At 34.2% G+C, this 25,913-nt stretch overlaps 1 protein-coding gene across 2 annotated transcripts in view; it reads left to right on the forward strand.

The window, feature by feature from the left end:
* TMEM65 (transmembrane protein 65) overlaps nucleotides 1-25,913 on the forward strand; it is a 65,953-nt gene that overhangs the window by 20,761 nt on the left and 19,279 nt on the right. For both annotated transcript variants that reach the window (XM_049633504.1, XM_049633503.1), the window contains exons 2-6: nucleotides 15,152-15,196; nucleotides 17,863-17,930; nucleotides 19,238-19,292; nucleotides 20,389-20,431; nucleotides 22,724-22,829. In XM_049633504.1, the coding sequence (XP_049489461.1) occupies nucleotides 15,152-15,196; nucleotides 17,863-17,930; nucleotides 19,238-19,292; nucleotides 20,389-20,431; nucleotides 22,724-22,829 (317 nt within the window). The remainder of the gene's footprint in view (nucleotides 1-15,151; nucleotides 15,197-17,862; nucleotides 17,931-19,237; nucleotides 19,293-20,388; nucleotides 20,432-22,723; nucleotides 22,830-25,913) is intronic.

Below are 25,913 nucleotides of genomic sequence, written 5' to 3' on the forward strand. Positions count from 1 at the left end.
TAAAGTTACATACTATCGTCTGTATGTAATAAGTAAAAGTAAGAAGATCTGATTATTTTATGAGTTGTACTGTTGTTTTTATCTTAGCCTTTTTTAAAAAAGGAATATCCTTATATATAGTAATAATTATTTCCTTTTTCTGTCTTCCTTTGGCATGAAGGAAAGGAAGGAACGTAATCTCTGGGTTAAGTAGTATATATAAGTGTATGTATACATATATTCATATATATATGTATATATAATATATACAAGTTAGACATGTAAAAGCAACAACAAATCAATGTTTGATTATCCTAAAAAAAATCCTAGGAAATGACAGATAAGAGAGAAATAAATTATTGTACTTCTAGTATTTACTCTTTTTTAAGCCAGAGTTAAGCAGTTAACAAACTAATACACTAATTATGTTAATAAAAGTGATAATTAATTGGGCACTGTCTTCTTCATCATTACTGCTGGCCAACTCCTGCCCTCAGCTGTTACATGACTGGCCTGCCTCAACCCAGGAATGGGTTAATTGCAGTGAAGTGAATTAGATACCAGTGTAGGTTACAATGAAACCCCAGGTCCCATGTTATGTTCCCCAGAAGTTAATGAGGTAATAGTATTATTATGCCATCCAGGTAGAAGTTTCTTTTCTACATAATGTGCATGTTGCAATAAACTTTTAAATGCTAAATAAAATGACAAAATCACACTCAAATGCTTTTTGTCTTTGGTCTTAGCTAAGGCATGCATTTTTTTTAAAGCATGCACTTAAAAAAATTATTAAAAAGTACTTTTACAATTATAGCTTTTATTATAAAAGACTTGATAATTTAAATTTACTAAGTTAAAAAGTTTAGTTCCTTGCTACTTCTAAAGAATGTTTCCATTTTTCAGTTTTGAGTGTCAGTTTTTATAAGTGTATTACTTAGCCATATGATTGCGTTTCTTTTGAAAATACTGCTTTGTGGCTTTTGAAAATAAACCTTTTTTTAAAGCTTTTTCCTGTTTGGTGCATGTTTGATCATTTTATACAATTTGTTTAGATTATTTTGTATATGGCATGGTTTGCATTTTAAATCTTTAAATTCTTTAATGTGTTCTATATTTATTGCAAATTCCACCTTACCCTTTAGAACTTTTGATTTTGTTAAAAATCTAAACCATTATTCATAATGTTCATAAACAGAGTAACTGAGACTTGCAGGCTCTAAATTGTTGCTTGAACACAGTAGTTTCATCCCTGTTCTTTTCATAAATCTTTTATTAGACCAAAGTGTGATTTGTGTTGCCAACTCTACTTCCTGTACTTCCTTGGGGAAGATGCTGCGGTGGGGCCTGGAACAAGTAGTAGGTGCTCAAAAGATCAAAACTAGGGGCGCCTGGGTGGCGCAGTCGGTTGGGCGTCCGACTTCAGCCAGGTCACGATCTCGCGGTCCGTGAGTTCGAGCCCCGCGTCGGGCTCTGGGCTGATGGCTCGGAGCCTGGAGCCTGTTTCCGATTCTGTGTCTCCCTCTCTCTCTCTGCCCCTCCCCCGTTCATGCTCTGTCTCTCTCTGTCCCAAAAATAAATAAATGTTGAAAAAAAAAATTAAAAAAAAAAAAAAAAAAAAAGATCAAAACTAGCTAATTGGACATTTAGACTATTGAGTTATTTGTAATTGAAGGAATAACGTGTGCATTAAACTATCTCAGAGTGTAGTTGCTTTAGTATTTTTCTCATTAAGTACATTATAAATGATTTTAAATTATTCCTTTGATTTGTGATCTTATATTGATGATTATGTCCATAGTAACAGACTAAAATAAGTTACCACATTTAGAATTATCATTGCCCTGAAATCATAATAGAAAACAAGACGCTTTTTTTGTTTTTCAGATTTTTTTTTTAAGTTTGGATTTATACTTTGTAAAATATGGTTAAATTTAATGAATGGAATGTTTAACTATGAAAATGACAAATTATGGTTTCTACTGAATAATGTAATAAAACTCATTTTGTACGCGAAGGGGTCTAGTTTTGTTTTCCAGTATCACCATTATAAATGTGTTTTATAATTTTATAATAGAGGCTAAAACATAGAAACAGTAATATTCTACTTACAGTTCTGCCAAAGCATTTTGATTTTCAATTTAAGATATACCTCTAAGTAGAGTAACTTGTTTAAAAAAGAAACAAGGCATACCTTATCCTAAAAAGTATTTTATAAATACTTATTAATATTAGACTGAAGGTTTTATATAAAAGAGTTATTTTCAAAGGAAAATATAGTTAAAGGGAGATATCTCAGACTCACTCTACCTGATTGTTTTATTACAATATTTTACCAATTAAAATAATTGATAATTGATTAGGGCTTAGAAATTTCTTTCAAATATTTGCTTTAATGATAACATTAAACGTGTCTACATTCTGAAAACATGAAAATATTTTTAATGGAGTGTTATATTGGAAAAATCATGAAGCAAGATGGGAATAATTTGACATACTCTTTCTGAGAGAAATTTTGCAAAATTTTAAGAATACTTAACTTCCTTCCTTCCTTCCGACTCAGTATTACCATTTAGGAATCTACCCTAAGGAACTTTCAGAGGAACACAAAAAGATTTAGATACAAGTTTATATTAATATTATTTGTAAATGTGGAAAAAAAACAAAGAATAAATATCTAGTGATAGGGGATTAAACTGTTATACATCATATGATGAAAAAATGCCACCAATATTTCTAGATAGCAGTAATGAAGCAGCAGAAAGAGAATTCAAGGAATCAACCTTATTTACAATTACACCAAAATCCATAAGATACCTCTGAATAAACCTAACCAATGAGGTAGAAGATGTGTAACTGAAAACTATAGAACACTTCGGAAAGAAATTGTTGAGGAAGAAATTGTGAAGAAGACCCAAAGAAATGGAAAAACATTCCATGCTCATGGATTAGAAGAGCAAATATTATTAAAATGTCTATACTGCCCAAAGCAATCTACACACTCAGTGCGATCCTTATCAAAATAATACCAGCATTTTTCACAGAGCTAAAACAAACAATTCTAAAATTTGTATGGTACCAGAAAAGACCCTGAATCGCCAAAGTAATGTTGAAAAAAAGAAAAGCGCAGCAGGGGGCATCACAATTCCGGACTTCAAGCTGCATTATAAAGCTGTGATCATCAAGACAGTATGGTACTGGCACAAAAACAGACACATAGATCAGTAGAACAGAATAGAAAAACCCAGAAATGGACTCACAACTATACAGTCAACTAATCTACCACAAAACAGGAAAGAATATCCAATTAAAAAAGACAGTCTCTTCAACAGATGGTGTTGGGAAAACTGGACAGTGACATGCAGAAGTATGAAACCGGACGGCTTTCTTACACCAGACACAAAAATAAATTCAAAATGGCTGAAAGACCTAACTGTGAGACAGGAAACCATCAAAATCCTGGAGGAGAACACAGGCAGCAACCTCTTTGACCTTAGCTATAGCAGTTTCTTACTAGACACATTTCTGGAGGCAAGGGAAACAAGACAAAAATAAACTATTGGGACCTCATCAAGATAAAAAACTTCTGCACAGCAAAGGAAACAATCAACAAAACTAAAAGGCAGCTATTGGAATGGTAGAAGATATTTGCAAATGACATACCTGACAAAGGGCTAGTATCCAAAATCTATAAAGAACTTATCAAACTCCACACCCAAAAAACAAATAATCCAGTGAAGAAATGGGCAGAAGGCATGAATAGACACTTTGCCAAAGAAGATGTCTAGGTGGCTAACAGACACATGAAAAGATGCTCAATATTACTTATCATCAGAGAAACACAAATCAAAACTATAATGAGATACTGCCTCACACCTGTGAGAATGGCTTAAAATTAACAACTCAGGAAACAACATGTTGGTGAGCATGTGGAGAAACGGGAACCCTCTTACACTCTTGGTGGTAATCTGAACTGGTGCAGCCACTCTGGAATATAGTATGGAGGTTCCTCAAAAAATTAAAAATAGAACTACCCTAGGACCCAGCAGTTGTGCTACTAAGTATTTATCCCAAGGATGCAAAAATAACTTATCAAAGGGGCACATGCACCCCAATGTTTATAGCAGCACTGTCAAACAGTAGCCAAAATATAGAAAGAGCCCAAATGCCCATCAACTGATGAATAGATAAAGAAATACACACACACACGCACACACATGTGTATAAACACACCACAATGGAATATTACTCAGCCATCAAAAAGAATGAAATCTTGCCATTTGCAACGAGGTGAATGAAACTAGGGTGTATTATGCTAAGTGAAATAAGTCAGTCAGAGAAAGACAAACACCATATGATTTCACTCATATGTGGAATTTAAGAAACAAAACAGATGAACACAGGGGAAGGGAAGGCAAAATAAAATAAGATAAAAACAGAGAGGGAGACAAACCATAAGAGACTCTTAACTACACAGGACAAACTGAGGGTTGCTGTTGGCAAGTCGGGTAGGGAGATGAGCTAAATGGGTGATGGACATTAAGGAGAGCACTTGGTGTTGTATGTAAGTGATGAATCACTAAATTCTACTCCTGAAACCAATACTACACTAAATGTTAACTAACTTGAATTTAAATAAAAACTTGGAAGAAAAAATTAAAATAAAATAAAATAAATAGAAATCATGGCCAAATAGAAAAAAAAAATGCCACCAATCAAATCATTACCTTAAAAAAATTGAAGATAAGGGAAAATATTCACCATATAATGCTTTGTAAAAATGGCAGAATATGTTTTATGTATACATCTCTATAGAAAAAAGATCAAAGGGTAATACATCAAAATGTTCATTTCTGAGAAGTTATATGTACTTAATTTTTTTTTCTGAATCCAATTAACTTCCTGCAGTAAACATGTATGATCTTCATACTTGAAAAGTGTAACTTTTTCCTTTGGACAAGGCAAAGGATATTAGTATTTTAAATGTTATTTTCTAATTTTGCTAAAAAATTCCTAAGTCAAAAAAAAAACCAAACTCAATATCCACATCTCTTTAATATATGTAAATACAAATAAATAAATATTTGTGTAAGTTATGTATACATATACATAATGCATGCATGTGTGTATATAAATATGGCTTGTTAAATGTAAGATGTTTACAGTAAATTCCTATTTAAGCAATATATTTTGCTTGAAAGGCACAATCAGAGGCACAAGGCATTGTATGGCCAGGCTGCAGACAGTTGTTCTGTTTCCAGAGGCTCTGTTTAAAACTTGCATATAGGGGCACCTGCGTGGCTTAGTCGGTTGGGCGTCTGACTTCAGCTCAAGTCATGATCTCAAGGTTTATGAGTTCAAGCCCCACGTCCGGCTTGCTGCTGTTGGTGCACAGCCCACTTCAGACCCTCTGTCCCCTTCTCTCTGCCCCTCCCCTGCTTGTGCACTCTCAAAATTAAAACATTAAAAAAATTTGTTTTTAACTCGCATGTTGTATGTTCCTGAAAAGTGTAATTTAAACAAATTTTCTACTTTATTCGAAGCACTAATATAAAGAGTAAATTTTAGTATACTTATAACACTGACAAAAATATTTGAATACAAAAGTTACATTTTAGTTATGAAGTAGTATAAAATATTTTAGTAAAACCTACTAGGAATTTTCTAGGATTAAAGGAAATATGAGCTTTAAAGTGGTAATAGTTGTTCTTCTATGGTTAGAGGTCCTGTTATTGCAATAATATAGGTTTGGTTGTAGGATTACTGTCCCAAATACATGTCCTAGGAAAAGCTTCTCCTGATGCTTACTAATAAACTATTATTGGTTACCTTCCAGTACAGGAAAAAGAAAAAAAAAAGATTAACTGGAAATTAATTTATTAGAACCTACAATTAGCCAACTTATCTCCTACTAAATGCCATTTTAAGGTTTTAAAAAAGGGTAATGGTAAACAATTGGTCAGGAATTTACTTTAAAATTTATTTTATTTTATTTTTTATGTTTATTTTGAAAGAGAGAGTGCATGTGCACACACATGTGCACACATGAGCAGGGTAGAGGCAGAGAGCGAGGAAGAGAGTCCCAAGCAGGCTCTGTGCTATAAGCACAGAGCTCGGCCATGGGGCTCGATCCCACAAGCCATGAGATCATGACTTGAGCTGAAGTCAAGAGTGGGACATTCAACTGACTGAACCACCCAGGTGCCCCACTCAGGAATTTATTTTAAAATAAACTTTTAGGGGCACGTGGGTGGCTCAGTCAGTTAAGTCTCTGATGTCGGCTCAGGTCATGATCTCAGGGTTCGTGAATTCAAGACCTGCGTCGGGCTCTGTGCTAACAGTGCAGAGCCTGCTTGGGATTCTCTTTCTCTCTGCCCCTCCTGTGCACTCTTTCTCTCTCAAAATAAATAAATACACTTTAAAAAATAAAATAAGCTTTTAGAATGTGACCTAGGATACGGAAACATTTAGATGGGCGTCCTACAGCAAAACCTGAGAACCTCTGGCACAGTTGAGATGCTTTTTATTCATCTGTTTTTCCCATAGTGCTCAGCATTGTGCTGTGTATTAGTTCTCTGTGTGCACAATGGAGTCTGATCCAAAGATACCAAGTTTAGACTGCTGGATGACTGATCAACAAAGCATCACAGTAGAGAGACTGAAAAAAATCCATGTTCCAGCAATTCATTTGCCCAGATCTAGGGAGTCTCTTTCTTGTGTCGCCTTTTCTGAGGCTCCCTTTAAAATAATCTCTCTCCCTCCCTCCCTCTCCGTTTAAAAAAAAAAAATCTCTGCATTTGTTGCTCATCTGTTTTTCTTACCATGTTCTGTTTCTCATTCCTCCCTCTGCTGCTCTCTTCCTAATCTAACATTCCTCTTTCTTTAAGTAAATACAGTACCAAACTTATTTATACTTATATTTATGTAGGAAAATATAAAACACAGCTGGATTAAATACATTATTATTCCTGAAATAGGAGAAAAAAATTCTTAATTTGTGTTTTCTTTTGACTCTCTTCTCATTTCTTTTTTATATGATAGTGCCCTCACTTTTATACTTCCTAAAGAGCTATTAATTGAGCATTAAAATGATTGTGATGCACTATAGTATTCTAATACATCAAAGAAATAATTCCTTTTTAAAAAATGTTAATATTACACAGGCAATAATGGCATTTTTATAAGCTACGACAGGTCTCTGTTTGCTTCAGTTAATTAGAAAACTAACTGAATACCTCATGCTTTATACAATCTAAAAAGTTAGAGTTTCATTGCATTTAGAAAAAAAGTAAAATTGCTTTACATTTTAAATCATTTTCTCTAGTCTTGCTGGGTTGCTGAAGCAAAACAAAATGTTGAAAGTGTTAAAAAAAATCCTATATTTAAACATACCAAGTGTTTTTCTTATATTCTCAAGATTTGTAATTAGTATCTCAGATATTTTTATATTAGGGAAAGATTTGTCTATGTTTTATAATACTTTAATATATTTAAATTCTCAAGGACATGTTGGAGGAAGAGAGAGTTCCATTTCAAATAATTTTCATTTGATTTGATACAGTAAAAACTAGCTGTCTGCAACAACTGTCTTTTCTTATTTACCCTTCCTCAGGCAGACTTTTAAATGCACCATCCAAAGGAAAAAAATCATATATATAAATATTACCTCATAAATGCTTGCAGATAATTTTCCTAACCTATGTATTTCTTTTTTTTATTTTAATTTTATTTTTAGTTTATCTTTTGAGAGAGAGAGAGAGAAGGGGAGGGGCAGAGAGAGAGGGATAGAGAGAATCACAAGCAGGCTCCATGCTGTCAGCGCAGAGCCTGATGCAGGGCTCGAACCCACAAACCATGAAATCATGACCTGAGCCGAAATCAAGAGTCAGATGCTTAACTGACTGAGCCACCCAGGCACCCCCTAACCTATGTATTTCTAAACATGGAACTCTAGTAAGAGCAACTTCTTCCAATAATGAGAAATATCTAAAAAAAGGGAAAAATGCAAGGGAATATGAATGCTATTTTTTTGCCACTATTATGAATAAACACACTTAAAGAAAGCAGAAGAGTCATCATTCAGTTAAGGATTTTGGTGTCTGTGTTCATGAGGAATATTGGTGTGCAGATTTTTCTTTTTTGCGATTTCTTGGTTAGGTTTTATTTTTAGGATTATTCTGACCTCATAAAACAAATTGGGAAGTATTTTCATATCTTCTGTTTTTTGAAATAATTTGTGAGTTTATATAAGATTGTGTGTGTGTGTGTGTGTGTGTGTGTGTGTGTGTGTGTGTTTAAGCATTTGACAAAATTCACCAATGAAACCATCTGAGCCTGGAGGATTTTTGTGTGTATATGTTATGGAAAAGTCTTTGGTGACAAATTCAATCTTATTAATAGATAGAACTATTCAGATTTTTGTTTCATTTTATGTCAGTTTTGGTAAATCGTATTTTTCAAACAATTTGCCCATTTTATCAAAGTTGTTGAATTTGTTGGCATAAAGTTACTGGTAATACTCTCTTTAATTTCTTTAGGATCTGTAGTGATGTCCCTTCTTTCATTTCTGATATTAGTATTTTGTGTTTTCTCTTTCTTGATCAGTGTACCTAGGGGCTAATTAATTTTGTTGATCATTTCAAAGAACCAACTTTTGTCTTTGTCTATTTCCTTTATTTTCTATTTATTGATTTCAGCTCTTTTCTTTTGTTATATCCTTTTTGTTTACTTTTGATTTAACTCGCTCTTGGTCTTTTTTTCATAGCTTCTTAAGATAAAACTGTAAGCCATTTATCTTAGACCTTTCTTCTTAATGTAAGTATTTCAAACTATAAGCTTTCCTTTAAGCATTCATATAGCTACATCCCATAAATTTTGATATGTTGTATTTTCACTGATATTCAGTCTAATTTCCCTTTTGATTTCTTCTTTGGCCCATGTATTTAATTATGTTAAAATGTTTATTTGTTTTGAGAAAGAGAGAGAGAGAGTGAGTGAGCAGGGGAAGGGCAGAGGGAGACAGAGGATCTGAAGCAGGCTCTGTGTTGACAGCAGAGAGCCCAGTGTGGGGTTTGAACTCACAAATGTGAGATTATGACCTGAGCTAAAGGCAGAGGCTTAACTGACTGAGCCACCCAGGCACCCCAGGCCCATGTATTTAGAAAATGTTATTTAATTTCCCAAACTTTTTTTCTGGATACCTTATTGTTGATTCCATTTTGGTCAGAGAATGTATTCTTTATGATTTTAATCATAAATTTATTAACATCTGTTTTGTGGATCAGCTTATGGTCTCTCTTGGTGAAAGAACCATCTCCACTTTAGAAGAATATATGTATTCTATAGTTGTTGGGTGTTGTTTAAATATTAATTGGATCAGGATGATTGGTAGTGTTGTTCAAATAATCTGTATCTTACTGATATTTTTGCCTAGTTTTCTGTCAGTTGCTGAGAAAGAGGTTTCTATCTCTCTAAGTATGACTGTGGAATTGTTTATTTTGCCCTTTAATTCTGTCAGATTTCGCATCATGCATTTTGAAGCTATGTTATTAGGCATAATCAAATTATTATTTTGCCTTTTGATGAATTAACTCTTTTATCATTTTGAAATGTCCCTGGTTCTGGTCATATTCTTTAGGTCTACTTCATGCGATATTAAAATAGCCACGCCAGCCTTTATAAGCTTAGTGTTTGTATAGTAAGTATATCTTTTACCATCCATTTACTTTCAACCTATTAAAGTGTAATTCTTGTGGATATCTTATAGTCGGGTCTTGCTTTTTTATCCATTTTGACAAACTCTGCCTTTTCATTGACGCGTTTAGTTTAGTCCATTAACATTGAATGTAAATTACTGATGTGGTAGGATATAGGTTTGCTATTTTACTATTTGCTTTTTGTCCCTCTGTTCTCATTTCCTGCATTTTTTTTTACTTAATTCTTAAAAATTCCTTTCAAATTATTTACTAGCTTTTTAACCGTATTCTCATTGCATTTTGTCTGTATGTGTGATTGCTCTAGGCATTACAAATATGCATTCTTGGGGCACTGGGTGGCTCAGCTGGTTAAGTGTCCAACTTTGGTTCAGGTCATGATCTCATGGTTCGTGGGTTCAAGCCCCGCGTTGGGCTCTATGCTGACAGCTTGGAATTGACCCTGCTTCAATTCTCTGTCTCCCTGTCTCTCTGCCCCTCCCTCACTTTCTCTCAAAAATAAATAAATATTTTTTAAAAAAACAAATATTCATTCTTAGTTTTTCATAGACTACTTAGAGCTAATATTGTACTACTTAATAGACATTGTAGAAATATTACAACCAAATTACCCGATTGGTCCATTTGTAACCTCTTTCATCCTTTATGCTTTGATGTCATATGTATTACATCTACGTATGTTATAAACTCCATAAGGCAGAGTTACAATTTTTTCTATAGGTAGTCAGGTCTACCTAAATTAAATTACCAGGGAACAAGTGGTTTTTTATATAACCATTTCTGATACTCTTCATCCTTTCCTAAAGATCCTACTGCCCAACTGGCGTTTCCCTTCAGTCTGAAGAACTCGCTTTCACATTTCCTATATTGCAGGTTGGCTGGCAACATATTCTCAGTTTTAGTTTTTCTGAAATACATTTGCCTTCATTCTTGAAGGATAATCTTTCTGGATACAGAATAATGGCCGATAGCTTTTTTTTCCCCCTTCTTGAATCATGTAAATCATTGTTTTCCTTTAGTGAACGTGTCATTTTTTTGTGACTATGTAAGATTCTTTTTTATCATTGATTTTCTTCATGTTTATTCTACTAGGGGTTCACTGAACTTTCATGACTCTTGAAATTTTTGTCTTGCACCAAATTTGGGAAATTATTAGACATTATTTGTTCAAACATTTTTTTTTTGTTTTTTTTTCTTCTTGCTTTCTGGAACTCCAGTTATACATGTTTTGACTTTTTGATATTTAGCCACAAGTCTCTGAGACTGATTTGTTATTTCTCAATCCTTTTATTTTCTGTTCTTCAGATGAATAATTTTTATTGGTCTATCATGTTCGCTCTTCATTCTGCTTTTAAGCCTATCCAATTAATTTTAAGATTTCAGATAATTTTCATATGAGTTTGGTTCTTTTTATAGTTTCTATTTGACTATGTTTTCATTTATGTTTTTGAATATAATTTTAATTGCTACTTTATTAGACCTTGTCTGCTACTTCTAACATTTGAGTCACTTCAGAATTTATCTTCGTCTATTGTTTTTTTCTCCTGAAGATGAGTCATTTTGTCCTGTTTCTTTGTTTGTGAAGCATTTTAGATTATATCTTAGTCACTGCTGCAATTATCATGTTGTAGAGACTCTGGATTGTGCTTTATTCTTCTAAAAGATACTGATTTTTCTTTACTTGTTTTAGCAGGCAGTTGATGGTTAGGCTCATACTACAAACTGTATCTTGGTGTACAGCTCAAATCTTCAGTTATTTTACCCTTAGCTGAGATTTGTTTCGGTTTTTACCACACATGTGTGGTTCACAGGTCAGCCATATATTTGAACTGACTGTATATACAGAATTTAGGGCTCCTCCTCCTTTCTGTCTCTATCATTTCCAGGACTCCTCTTTCACTTTCTAGTGGCTTTGGCTACCTTGCACCCTGGCCACTGCTTCTGCAGGCCAGAAAGACTGAAGATGTTTTGTTGGAGTTTTGGTTGCCCCAATATTGTGGGTGAGGTCTGCCCTTAGGCCAAAAGCTACAATAAGCAGCTAATTCACTTAGTTCCATTCCTTTTTCTAAGTGTTGATTCCTTTCCAGAATCAACCTGTTTTTGGACATTTTCTAGTGCTTTTAGGTAGTTATATATTTATTACATATTTATTTATAGTTTATAGATATTCTATGCAGGAAAATTGGTCTCACAGGAGGTTAGGAAGCCAGTAGTGGAAGTAGAACCAGAATTTTTTAAGTTAAAATCATTGGAAAATATGATATGGTAAAATACAGTCTAGTGTTAATGATTATCTTATTATTTCAAGATATTTAGAAAAAGAAAAAAGTAATGGTGTATATTACACACACACATATATTCACACACACACATACACCCAAACTGAAAGAACTAGGTTTTTCTAACTCCAAAGTCTTCTTAATGAAACATTAGATTAGAATATATTTCCAATGTAAGTGTCAATAGTTTACTATATGTCAAAAGAAAATTCTCAAGTTTATTTATTTATTTTGAGAGAGAGAATGAGAGAGAGTGCGAGCAGGGGGCGGGACAGAGAGAGAGGGAGAGAGAGAATCCCAAGCAGGCTCTGTGCTGCTCTCAGCACGGAGCCCACAGTGGGGCTCAATCTCACAAACCAGCTCAATCTCACAAACCATGAGATCACGACCTGAGCCAAAATCAAGAGTCAGTTGCTTAACTGACCGAGCCACTCAGGTGCCCTCAAAAAGAAAATTCTTGGGGTGTCTGGGTGGCTTAAGTCAGTTGAGCGTCCGGCTTCGGCTCAGGTCATGATCTCACAGTTCGTGAGTTCGAGCCCCGCGTTGGGCTCTGTGCTGACAGCTCAGAGCCTGGAGCCTGCTTCTGCTTCTGTGTCTCCCTCTCTCTGCCCCTAACTCACTCGCATTCTGTCTCTGTCTCTCTCAAAAATAAAAAACATTAAAAAAAATTTTTTTAATAAAAAAAAGATAATTCTTAAGGTTAAGATACATATGTAGGGAAATAAAAAGCTTCTGAGGTTTATTGTGACTGTTTTGAGGGAGGTTATGTTAGCAGCAACTACAGTTTTTTGGTGTGTTTTTTTTTTAAGTTTGTTTCAAGAGACAGAGGGTGGGAGGGGGGTAGAGAGAGAAGGAGAGGGAGAGAATCCCAAGCAGGCTTCGCACTGTCAGCACAGAACCCAATGTGGGGCTGGATCCCAGGAACCGTGAGATCATGACCTGAGTGGAGATGAAGAGGTGGGTGCTTAACCGACTGAGCCACCCAGGCGCCCCACAGCCAGTACAGTTTAAACCTGTATAAGATTGCGTGGGCTTACTTCCAAGATTGAGTTCTGTTGTGCATTGAACCTCTAATGTTTTTCACTTCTGATATATATAGTTTTGATTTAGTTAACATAATAAGGTAATAAACAGCATGAAAGTCCTCAAAATGATCAACTTATGGCTTAAAACATTTTTGACAGATACTTTCCAATAAAATTTCCACTTTCTAGGAAATGTTCCTTTCATGTTTCCTCTTGCTGCTTATTAGGTTCTTTGTGAAGCAGGAGGCAAAGTCTCTGCTTTGATTTTACCTTAATCTCTGTGCCAGTGGTTTTCCTTCCTGCTCTATCTCCTTTACTTTGTATTTTTCTCTTTCTCAGTCTTTAAAAAAGTTATTTTTTCATTAGTTTTAATTTTTTAATCCGTATGTGTAATAGGAAAGAGAGATGAGGAATATTGAGTATATTATTTGATTGTTTGCTCTTTGCTGCACATCATACATTTGCCTACCTCTTACCCTGTCTTCTTAGGAGTTGTAAAATATTTTAAATATTTTGCTCAATATGAAGATGTAGGGAATTTGAAGAAGTAAAAGCAAGGACTCTGTATACTCTCATTCTATTGGGAAAGTCCTGCTTGTTGAATTTTTAGGTATTTCAAGATGTTCCAGTCAACTGACAAGGACTTCTCCTCACAGTGTCAGAACTGTAGTGATGATGAGAGTAATGCATCTAGCAAATAGTTCTGGTATGTAACCACTTTTGCATGTTTACTTCAGCAGAAGACTCTGGAGTACGTAGTAACCTATGTTCCTTGTTAAAATTTGGAAAACCATTTGCATGCTTTCAAAATAGATCTTGAGGTAATGGTGTTAGTCAACAGACAGCGAATATACTTTAATCAGATGGGAAATTCTGCAAAGATCAGTATATCTTCATTTCATAACTCTTCTAAAAAGGGGAAAACAAAACTTAAACTTGCATTCTTAGAACTGTCTGAATAATATGATCATTGATTAAACTCAAGCTTTTAGCATACTTATTGTAAAACCATTTTGGTACTGTATGCACTTTTAGTAAAATACCATTCACAAATATGGACGATACTTTTTTACATAGTTTATCAATGGAGATACATTTGCTTTTTACTTTTTCTAAAGCTAAATTCTTCACTTCTTATGTTGTCACAGAGTATAAATAAAAATTTTAGAAAATATATATCCAGTTTGTAATGTGTTTCCTTGGACAGTCTGGTTGTACTAAACCTTTAGAGCAGTGTGATCCATGGTGTGGGTGTTAATTTTTTTGGACTGGAGGAGGAGGAGGATAAAGTACAGTTCTCTGCCATTTTACCAGAGCTCACTCTTGTACTTACACAAATGGTGAGATGGTTATTGTTATGAGATTAGGTATGTTGCTTCTTTATAATAATTGTTAATTTTTAGATTTAATGATGGCAGTTACAGATATTACTTTGGGAAAATTTGGTGTGTTTATTATGATATATATTATAAATAGTTTATTGTTACTTGTGATTTTGACTAGCACTCTACTTTTTATTGTGTAGAATATTCTATATTATCCAATAGTATAGGTTCCAAAACTCAAAATATTTCGTTATATTATCAAGGGAGATTAAGGAACAGAACACAATCCAGTGAAGTCATTGTTGAAATACATTGCTTTAAAAATATTATTTTCTGTTTTTTAAAGGATATCTAGGTCTATTTGAATATTCTTTTTTCTGCTATCAATGTTTGTGTATATATTTCTTAAGACATCTATCATTGCCATCTTAAAGAAGGGTAACTGTATTTCAAAGGTTTTTGTTTTTTGTGTTTTTGGTGGGTTTTTTTGTTTTGTTTTGTTTTTACTGTAACTAATGTAATCAGGCCCATTATATAGATGTAAAGATTTAAAAAAAAAAAGAAAAATGAAAAGCTAATGATTACCCAAGGCCATAGGGTCCATGGTAGACTTGTCACTAAAGTTCAGTTTTGTTTTCTAGCCTTGTGATGTAATCCATACCAAGTATTATTTTCTGTATGGATAACTTTGGTCTGTTATCCTACAAAAATGTATGAATAAACTTTGATATTCTCCCACTTTGTAAATCTGCTGGTATTTTCTTCACTGTAATAAAAAAGAACTCATGCTATGGTAACTAATTCTTGACCTAAACCCTTTTTTTCCCCTTTAGAAAAATTGGAAGCACCACCACCCACACCAGGACAGCTGAGATATGGTAATGGTTCTATAATTGTTAAATATTTGCGCATCTGTCTTTTAGACTTGAAATAACTGTATCATTCACTGATAGTATAGAAGAGTCAGTAAATTTAATTTTTCAAGAGAGAGTAGATTATCTTATTTATCATGCTGAAACAAAAAGTTTATAAACTTGGTTTAAGACATATTACAATGTTAAGGAATTTCGACATTTGTAACAGTATCTAACATTGTTAAACTGTAGTTACCATGTAGAAATAAAATTATACTTATGGTAAGGTTTCCTTAATTCCCAGTAAAAAGGATATGTTTACTTTAGTTTGGATTTAAGTTGGGTAATTTCAGAACTTGCAAGTCTGAGCTCAGGGCTGGGTAGAACTGTTCTCTGGTGGAGAAAATACTTACGGCGTGCTGTTTGTAATGATGAAGAAAGTTAAGTTCGTTTAACACTGCCACGAAGAAGAAGCTCATAAATGGTGCTGGTGTGCTTTCTTTACTGTTATGATAGAAATTAAATAGTCAAGGCTAACACTGACATAATGTAAAACAGTTTGGGATCTTATTATAGAGACAATGAAAGAAGAGAATGTTTTAATGGTGCAGTAAATTTGAGTAGATTGTAAGTGAAAGCTAAATATCAGATGTGATTTGCTGTTATAGAATAGTATTTTCCAAAGGAAGTTGAAGAAATCGCAAATTATAGGAGATCATTACATACTGGAGAGTAAACTTACATAACTTTTAAATATTAATAGCCAGTTCTTTTTCTCTCAGAGGTAGAATACAATTTATGTTAGAAATAAGTAACTTTTCCCAAATACCAAAACATTTAAAAATTCTTTAAGACTTTTTTCCCCCAGGTAATTTTTTGTGATTCTCCTAGCCTAGGTTCATGCAATTTGTATCCAAGCACCGTATAATACTGTTATCAGGTTTTTTTTGTCATATTGAAATGAGCTGTTTGTATGGTGTGTTACCATACCCAAACTTTTTGAAGGCTGGTAACCAAATCTTATTTATCTTTGTATCTCATGCCCAGTGGAGTGGCCAGTACATGTTTACTTAACAACATGAAAATTGTATTTTTTCCTTTGTGTTGAAAGTAAATTTTAATATATAGGACACATTTTTTAGGTCTAAGCATAAAAACATGATATATTTTATATTTCAGAGTTGCTTATTACGGAAGTTTGGATGTCTAGTAGTTAAGTAACTAGACTTAGGCAAAAAGTCAAAGAGCTAAGGTTAGACTCTTTAATTGAAGAATCCCATTTCATTAATACACTTTGATTTTTATCATCTTTAATAACTTTTAAAATAATATTCCTTGTAATTAAAAAATGCTGCTTTTTATCTTGAACTTTCTTACTTGATAGCAAAAAGAAATCTGAAATGATCTGGGATGTATATACACCCTTTTCTTGTGATGTTAGTATTCGATAGTTGTTTTGGGTAGAGGCATTTTTTGTTTTGTTCTGTTCACTGCTTATTATTAGCCTTCCCTGGGTTGGTGCAGAACTGACTGTAGCAATATCAAACTTTCATAACTTCTGAATTATATTTTAATTATACTTTCTGTGGACTTAACTACATTAAAAGAAGAAAAACACTCTAAAGTCACTGAACACATACCACCAATTGTTTTAAGGGACTATTTTTTGGATGTGGTATAAAATTCACAGTTTTGATGTTTATCTAAAAAAGTCCTTAGTTGAATTGATGTTGACTATATCTTGGCAATTTTATAGATGAATTAGAATAAAATCTTTTAACTATTCCAGCTTTTAATCTATTTCACAGTTTGCCTTCAATTCTCTTAATATGGAATTCTCTTCCTTTCCAGGTTAGTGGTCCTCAACTTAATTAACTAATGTTCATTGAGTATCTGCTATGCACTAGGCATTCTGCAACATGCTGAAGATGCAAATATGAAAAAAAAAATGAGGCTGAATGTATAAAAAATATATAGGTATTAGTTCTTCCTAGTTACATGTCTATTATGTCAGGTCTTTCAGATTATATGTTAGATAGATAAGGTAAGGTATGCTTTTGTTAGGAAGAGATCAAATTACATTTTGATTTAAATCAAATAGTTTGTTTATAGTTTGTGAAAGCTTTCAGGGATACGGATGATGTGAGGGGGGGAAAAGACTGGATATAGATGGTTAATATAGATGAGGTAATAACATTTTTATCATATTTGTCCAAAAAACTGTTTAGTGAGTAAAAGCGACCATAGAGTTTCCATGAAATTTGATTCAGGGTATTTTTTATTATTTCTAATATGGAGCTTAATTTTATGATATCAGTCTTTACAATATAAGAAGTAGATTGATATTAATAGCAATTAAACAGGTAAAACATGGTACTCGTAACATATATTTACTTATTTGTTCTGCCATTAACTGTATGTACTTTGTAGCTAGTAAGAAAACAACCCAGAAGTCTAACACAATTATTTTTACATGTAACAGCGTTTTTAATTTTGGTGTTTTTCCCTAGTATAGCTTCTACGAAGTAGTTGAACTTACTGCAGGAGCAGAATCTTTTGGCTATGGGGAATGAAAAGCAAATTTCAAAGGTTATCAGATCTATTTAGGAGACTTTAGTCATATGGTCTGTTTTTATCATTTTAAGTTATAGAAATCTTAACGTATATTTTCTCTTTTTGGTGTTTTTCAGTATTCATCCACAATGCGATACCTTTCATAGGGTTTGGCTTTTTGGATAATGCAATTATGATTGTTGCAGTAAGTTCTTTCTTTCACCCCTTCTGTTTTGAGTTCAGCTCATGAGTTTGAGCCCCGAGTCGGGACTCTGTGCCACAGCTTGGAACCTGGAGCCTACTTCGGATTCTGTGTCTCCCTCTCCCTCTCCCCCTCCACTGCTTGTGGTCTCTCTCTCTCTCTCTCTCTCTTTCTAAAATATAAGTAAACATTAAAAAAATTATTTAGAAATTTTCAAGCATCAGTATTCAGGAGGAAACCTAAGTCTACTTATGGCAGCATTGCCCAAGTATTAGAATGGAATTAGCACAATAGACCATAGGATTTCTTCTTTATTCTATGTAATAATCCATTAGAATAGTTTAATCTTTTTCATTTCAGTTTCTTCTATTTAAAATGGAAGTAAAAATATGAGTCCTTCTTGTCTTCAGAATGGGATGGACGTGGTACGTCTGAAACTCTGAATAAATTCAGTGCAAATGCAGTAGAGCTAGAGCCTTTTGTTTTGCTGCAGCTCTATCTATTGTACAAGAAGCTGTTGTTGCTTATAAATGAACCATATATAGTCTCACTACTGAATGGTTACAGAACAAAGTGGTTATAAAGGTAATTTTTGAAGTCTGTGATCTCTTGGTTCCTAGAAACTAGTTTTTTACTCTGTTTTTGATAGACTAAATAACAATGATATCTATATAGATGTATCATTCAGAATTTAAAATTAGGTGAGTTGGTCTTCTTTGTGTTCCAAGAGGTAGGTTTGTTTGTTTGTTTATTTATATTTTGAGAGAGAGAGAGAGCGCGTGCGCGAGCGCACACTGGGGGAGGGGCAGAGAGAGAGTGAGAGAGAGAATTCCAAGCAGGCTTCATGCTGTCAGCGCAGAGCTCAATGTGGGACTTGAACTCAAAAACCGTGAGATCATGACCTGAGCTGAAATCAAGAGTTGGATGTTAAACCAACTGTGCCACCCAGATGTCCCTGTATTCCAAGAGGTTTAAAGCATCTTTCTTTGTGGTTGGAAAATATAAATTCTAGATCTTTAATTATGGATTATATTGCTCTTTACATTATAATTGTATTTGTTGCTATTGTTTATTTCTATGAAAGCCTAATTTTAATGAATAAAATGATATCGATGTTATTTTTGTGTGAATGCATATATTTAATAGTTAAGTGCATTACTATATTATATGTGAATATTTTTGCATATTTTATGTATATAACTTTGTTGCAATAACATGTTTAACTATTTTAACTTTTTATTATTACTTTGCTATTTTTTGTAGCCACTTCATTAATGTTTAAGATTAATTTCTTCGTAATCATTTTTCAGGGCACCCATATTGAGATGTCTATTGGAATTATTTTGGGAATTTCAACTATGGCAGGTATTTAATAATATTAATGTTATTATTCCATTGTCTGTATACTTATAAAACATTTCAGTAGGTTAGTTTTAGAAGATACTTAATCTGAATAAGTTTACTCATTGAGATGTCTATTAGTTTATCTCCTTAATCCTATTCTTCTAATTCTTAATTTTGTATATGTTGCACTTTTCCTGAGAAATTTTAGGTACTTTATGTTAGCTAATGGGTAATAGTGCTGTACTGCCTATGTTAAAATAAGTTTTTCTCTTTTTTAAAAGTTTTTTGAAAAATGTTTTTTAATTTTTGAAAGAGCGAGTGAGCACAAGTGGGGGAGGGGCAGAGAAGGAGACAGAGGATCCAAAGCAGGCTCCAAGCTGTGAACACAGAGCCTGATGTGGGTCTCGATCTCACGAACTCTGAGATCATGACCTGAGCTGAAATCAAGTCTCCCACCTAACCAGTTGAGCCACCCAGGTGCCCCAGTAAGTTTTTCTCTTAATTCAGTGTTATCCTAAAACCTTTTTACCCTTATTTCTACTGTTATTTATTTTTAAGGGTAGAAAAATCAAAGAAGGAAATACAAGTTTAAAAATCTAATTTGGTTCTATTACCTTCTTTCCCTCAGTTACTGCTCTATTTTTTATGATGGTGAAATTTGGGAATGGTTCAGTGGTGTGTTTATTATGTAGAAAAGTATGAAGTAGATGAGTTAATAAAAGAGACATTTCTTCTCTATATGATTTTCTTGAATTTCAGACCTATGCATAAAACTTTTACTCTAACTTCCAAATATCCAAATTTCCTTAAATATAAGGAAAGATAAAACTACAAAATATTGTATGGGTATTGACACCAGAATGGAAACCGGCTGCCACAACAGAAAAAAACCCACTACTTGATGGAAGTACAGCACCGTAATCTCGAAAGACTTGTGTTCTATTTTGAAATCTTGACTCAGAGCTATCCAGTGAGTTACTTTGGATATAGTTGTTGTGGTTTCAGAAGCTGTGATAACTCTTCCAGATCAGTGCTTTATTGATGAGACAGTGATGTATTATAAGGATTTTTCTGATTTCCAGATGACAATTCACTTATCCACTTCTCAATTTTTTAGCTGCTGCTTTGGGAAATCTTGTGTCAGATTTAGCTGGACTTGGGTAGGTCCATTTATTCATTCATTTGTGCATGTGTGTACTGACCTTGCTCTCTTTCTCTTCTCCATTCTTTAATTGAGAAGAATTAAGAAATGGGATATTTATTGGGTGTGTTTTCAAACTAACGTTTTAAATTTATTTTTTCTAAATGAGTAGTGCTAAATCTTTGGTGTACATCAAATATGAATGCCTGGGTTGCATTTCAGAATTAGGGACCTGGAATTTGTGTTTAAAATCCTTTCAAGAGATTGATACATGCAAAAAAGTTTTCTAAGATGACCACAATGTAAGCAGAGTTTAATTTTCATTTACTGAGGTATTTATATGTCTTTTATAGACATTTCCAAGGCGAGGCAGGATTAATAGCCAGAATCCCCATCATTATTTCACCCACCCTTCTCCCACTAAGCCCAAAGATAAACGATACACCTCAAATGTGAGGATACTGACTGGGCATGTTTTCCGGAGAGAGGAACTTTCAAAAGGCATAATGGCTGGAGCATATGTGGGAATGGCCAGAGCATTACAGGGTTTGGCCAGTTTTCGCTCCCTTTATTTCATGTGGCAGGAATGATGAAACAAAGTGAGGATGTCTACTTAGAAAAGGCCAGCTTTTCCTCTTTCTCTCTTTACATTCTCTCTTCTGAGCAACACGTGGCCTGGGCTTCCTCTTGAGCTTGAGGAAGCCTGGAAATTATAAATTAGACTAAGGTGATATTAACTACTGTGATAAAGATACTCTCTTTTGCCCAGTCTTTGGCTCTATTTCTTCCTTTCTTCATGTATTAGAGTGGTCAGTTTTGAGATTTGGATTTGGGTCTAGTGGTAGTCTACTTAGCCCTATAATCTCAGAAAAGGCAGCTTCATAAGTGACCTGACCCTGTCTATTAGATTTCTGTACTGGAGTTTGGGGCCAAAGCTACTGTTAAACACAAAGTTTCTTTGCTTCTGGGCCAAGGCAGAAATTTTATATTCCTGGGATTTGTGACATTAATTTATAATTATATCACCCCTTACACGTTCCACTTCTCCATTTCCAACATTAATGTTAAAAATGGTAATATTAGGGGCACCTGGGTGGCTCAGTCGGCTAAGCCTCCGACTTCGGCTCAGGTCACGATCTCACTATCCGGGGGTTCGAGCCCCGCATTGGGCTCTGTGCTGACGGCTCAGAGCCTGGAGCCTGTTTCAGATTCTGTGTCTCCCTCTCTCTGACCCTCCCCCATTCATGCTCTGTCTCTCTCTGTCTCAAAAATAAATAAACGTTAAAAAAAAAATTTAAAAAAATAATAAAAAAATAAAAATGGTAATATTAGAATTTAAAGCCGTTTAATTTTATTTTTTTTTAATTTTTTTTTTCAACGTTTATTTATTTTTGGGACAGAGAGAGACAGAGCATGAACGGGGGAGGGGCAGAGAGAGAGGGAGACACAGAATCGGAAACAAGCTCCAGGCTCTGAGCCATCAGCCCAGAGCCTGACGCGGGGCTCGAACTCACGGACCGCGAGATCGTGACCTGGCTGAAGTCGGACGCCCAACCGACTGCGCCACCCAGGCGCCCCAAAGCCGTTTAATTTTAGATTGCATCATGAAACAGTTCTTTTTGATTAGAGATAAAGATTTTGTTGGGAGTCTTTATATTTAAGAACTATTTCTCCTCTGCCTTTAAAAAATATCATTAAATAACAGATACTACATTTTATTGATTCTTAGATATACAGATTAAGTTTTTTTTAGAACTTAATATATCTGCTCTTGGGATCCATCTTATAATTGATGTATGCATAGATTAGTTGGCAATTCTTTTTTTATTACAGTTCATAAAGTAAGTTTGTATCTGATAAATACTTGAGATGGCCTTGAAAATTCAAGTATATCAATCTTAGTATATCAATCTGATAAATTTTGGAAATTTTTGCTTTCTGGTGACAGTTATTAATTTATATCATATGTTAAAGTGCTTTGCTTTGAATTTGGAATAAGCGCATAACTGTTAATTGCTGCAAAAATTTTTTAGATACTTTGAATTGGTCTTTTTAAAGTAATTGTGGAGAATAATTGCTCTAAGGCAACGTGTTTACCTGTGTATCGAATATATTAATACTAAATATTTTTAAGTTGGATATATTTATGCACAATAAAAATGGAAGTTGTAAAAAACATTTACACCATTTCTGGAGTGCCAGTTACAGGTGTGAAATTATTTGTTTCCTTTTGTAGTAACTAGTTCATTATCTTGAGAACATTTGTGTGTCTCTTTAAAAACTTATATTCTGTCCTTCTGTTTTTTTAAAGACTTGCAGGCTACGTTGAAGCTTTGGCTTCCAGATTAGGCTTGTCAATTCCTGATCTTACACCAAAACAAGTGGACATGTGGCAAACACGTGTTAGTACACATTTTGTAAGTACTTTATATGGTTTATGATCATGAATTCAGGTAGCCAGACCAAGACACTGGATAGTTCAGTCCTCTGAGAAATTTGAGACCAAATTTATTTGAGGGGAGTTTTTTTGTTTTTTTGTTTGTTTGCTTGTTTTGAGTGGAGTTTTTAACACAAATTGTGTAAGCCTTGGCAGTTTTCAGAGAACGGTAATTTTGTATTGACTCTTTATTTTTTATAGTGTAACTGACTTTTGAAGTATTCTTCATATGATTCAGGTAATGTTAAGGAATATCTGTCATGTGCTAGAAACTGAAGGATATAAAATGAATATAAACTAGTTATTTTTACAAATTGTTTAGGTGTAACATGTAAACAAACTATAATGTGGTGTGACATATGCAATTATAGAATTATGCACTAGAAATAGCATTAAGTAAGAATATTTTGTGGGGAGGAATTTCTTTTGGTGGGAATATTTCTTGGCAATTATTGGATCTAAGCTGATTTTTGAATTATTGATGAGACATTAGAGAATTCCAAATACATTGACTAGCAAGTAGAAAGGCATGATAAAAACAGGGTATGTTCAGAGAAAGTAAGAAATTAGGCATTGCTGGACTATAATATGTAGTAGTTGAGGATAGAAGCAGCAGTAGAAAAACAGTATTGGAGAAGTAAAATGGATCAGACAGGAAAGACATTGTATAAGCTATGCTGAGGAGCTTGAATCTCATACCTAGCTGATGGAGTACTAGTGAAGAATTTTAAATAGGAAGGAAACTGGATGGATCACAATGCTACTAATTAAGTCAAGAAGAAAAGGAGGAAGAACAAGTTAGTAAGGGAAGGTACTGAGTTCTGTTTTCAATAAGTTGAATTTGAGACTAACAGGACATTGAAGTGGTAATACTGAGTAGGCATTTAGATTAAAAGTGAAGAGTTGGAGAGATCTGAATTAGAGATGATGAGTATTATCAGTCATTTATTCAACAAATATTTATTGTTTACCTACTGTATGTCCAGTACATATGTAGGAGTTTTGAATATATTGGTTAACAAAACAAGGTCTTTTTTTCTGGTAGATCTTACATTCTAGCAGTGGAAAGAAGACAATTAAAACAATCTGACAAATAAAATGTTTAATGTGTTAGAAGTCTGCAAATGTTACAGGAATTAAAGAAAAAAAGCAGAGCAGGATTAAGAGGTTGGGAGTGCTGAGATGGAGACAGATTGCAGGATTAGATAGGAGGGTTACTGTAGGCCACACTGAAAAGGTGATAGTTAAAACCATGGGGGAAAGTGAGATTAGACAGGGCACTGGTTCCCCCCAGGTGTGATGCCAGGGCCAACAGGATCAACATTACCTGGAAACTTGTTAGAAATGCATATCTCAACCTCCTCCTTAGACCTATTTCTGTAAAAAAATCATGTGTGTGTCTATATCCTGCAATTCGTAAATAAATGGAAGTGAGACTAGCTGGCTAATGTCGGCCAGCGTTGTTGAGGAATCAGGATATTCTAACATTCTAGCAGCTTGGCTTAACATTTTAGCAGTACAGTTGGGATCAAAAGAAGATTATTTTCCTGGGGTTTCTTCTCATGTAATTGGTAATTCTGTTTTCTTTCTGTATTACAAGCAGGTCCATTCCCCTCTTCTATTATAAAAGCACCTTAGTTATTAAACTAGCATTTATAAATACATTTTGTGTGTTTGTATATTTTGCTAAATCTTCCACTAGTATATGAAGTGATTCTGTCCCTTAGTTGTTGACTCTGCTTATTTTCTCTTAGGGTCAAATCTACTCTGTAACATAACATTTGGTTAACAAACAGCCTGAAGTAATTTAAGTTAGTGATCAGTAATTCATTCATGACATAAGCTAACTCTGAAATTTACCCGTAATACAATATATGCAAATACACATGCAGGTTCCTGTTGATACAGGTTGTGTTTTAAAACCTCATTTATGATTTGGCTGTTTGAAACTCAGAAAATATTTTCTTGCAGAACCATATTACAGATGTACTCAAGTTCTTGGGTTAGTTCCAGTGTAGTTAATTATAGGGCCTAGACTATCATAAGCCCTGATAACTTTTTTTTTCTTTTCATGTTTATTTATATTTGAGAGAGAAAGACAGAGCACGAGTAGGGGAGGGGCAGAGAAAGAGGGAAACACAGAATCCGAAGCAGACTCCAGGCTCTGAGCTGTCAGCACAGGGCCTGACATGGGGCTCAAACTCACAAACCGCAAGTTCATGACCTGAGTTGACATCATGACCTGAGCTGACGGTTGAGCTGACTCAACCGACTGAGCCACCCAGGTGCCTCATTAACTGATTTTTCAGTGGAAAAATGTTGACTGAATCATGGAGCCAGAAAAGGATATCTCACTTCTTTCCTCCCTCTCTGCCCTGTTGACTTTACACGCCATTGAGATGATTGGGTTGGAACTCATTAACTGGCAATCCTAAAGTGAGTGGGGAGGAAAGGCTTGAGTTCCACAGACAATATATTGTAACAGGCATTCTAACAAATGGGTGGAAAGTGGACATGGAGCCTGTTGCTGTGGTCACTTCATGTATATGGGGAAGTCAGGAATCTAAAATAAAATATATTCTATGCGTATATAAATAAATATAAATGAATACAAACTTGAAGGTCAAAATAAGGGTCTAGGATTAACTTTTTCAGCATCAGGAACGAAGAAAATTTCTGCTTATTAAAACTCTGTAGAACCGATACTTTTCTAAGTGGGGTGCTATGAAAGTGATAAACCTATTAATACAAAGCATGGACATACCACCACCACTATCACTACCCCCACCAACAAAACCCAAAAATAATAGACTTGAAAATTTTTATGCAAGCTGTTGCCAAAACATTAGTGGCTACTCTTGAAATTTATTAGAAAAACTGTAGGGTCTGGTAGATAAATTGACATTGTATAGGCAAAATGTGTTTTATTTTAGTCAAGACTAAAATTGGGTAGCTATCAAATTGGGATTGGGTAGCTATCATATACCTGTAATGTTTGATAGAACTTAGTTTATTTCTTTGCTTTTCTGTGTATAACTAACTGGAAGTTCCTAGAAGAGAGAGA

Source organism: Panthera uncia, chromosome F2 (assembly GCF_023721935.1).
Source record: "Panthera uncia isolate 11264 chromosome F2, Puncia_PCG_1.0, whole genome shotgun sequence".
Lineage (NCBI taxonomy): Eukaryota > Metazoa > Chordata > Mammalia > Carnivora > Felidae > Panthera > Panthera uncia.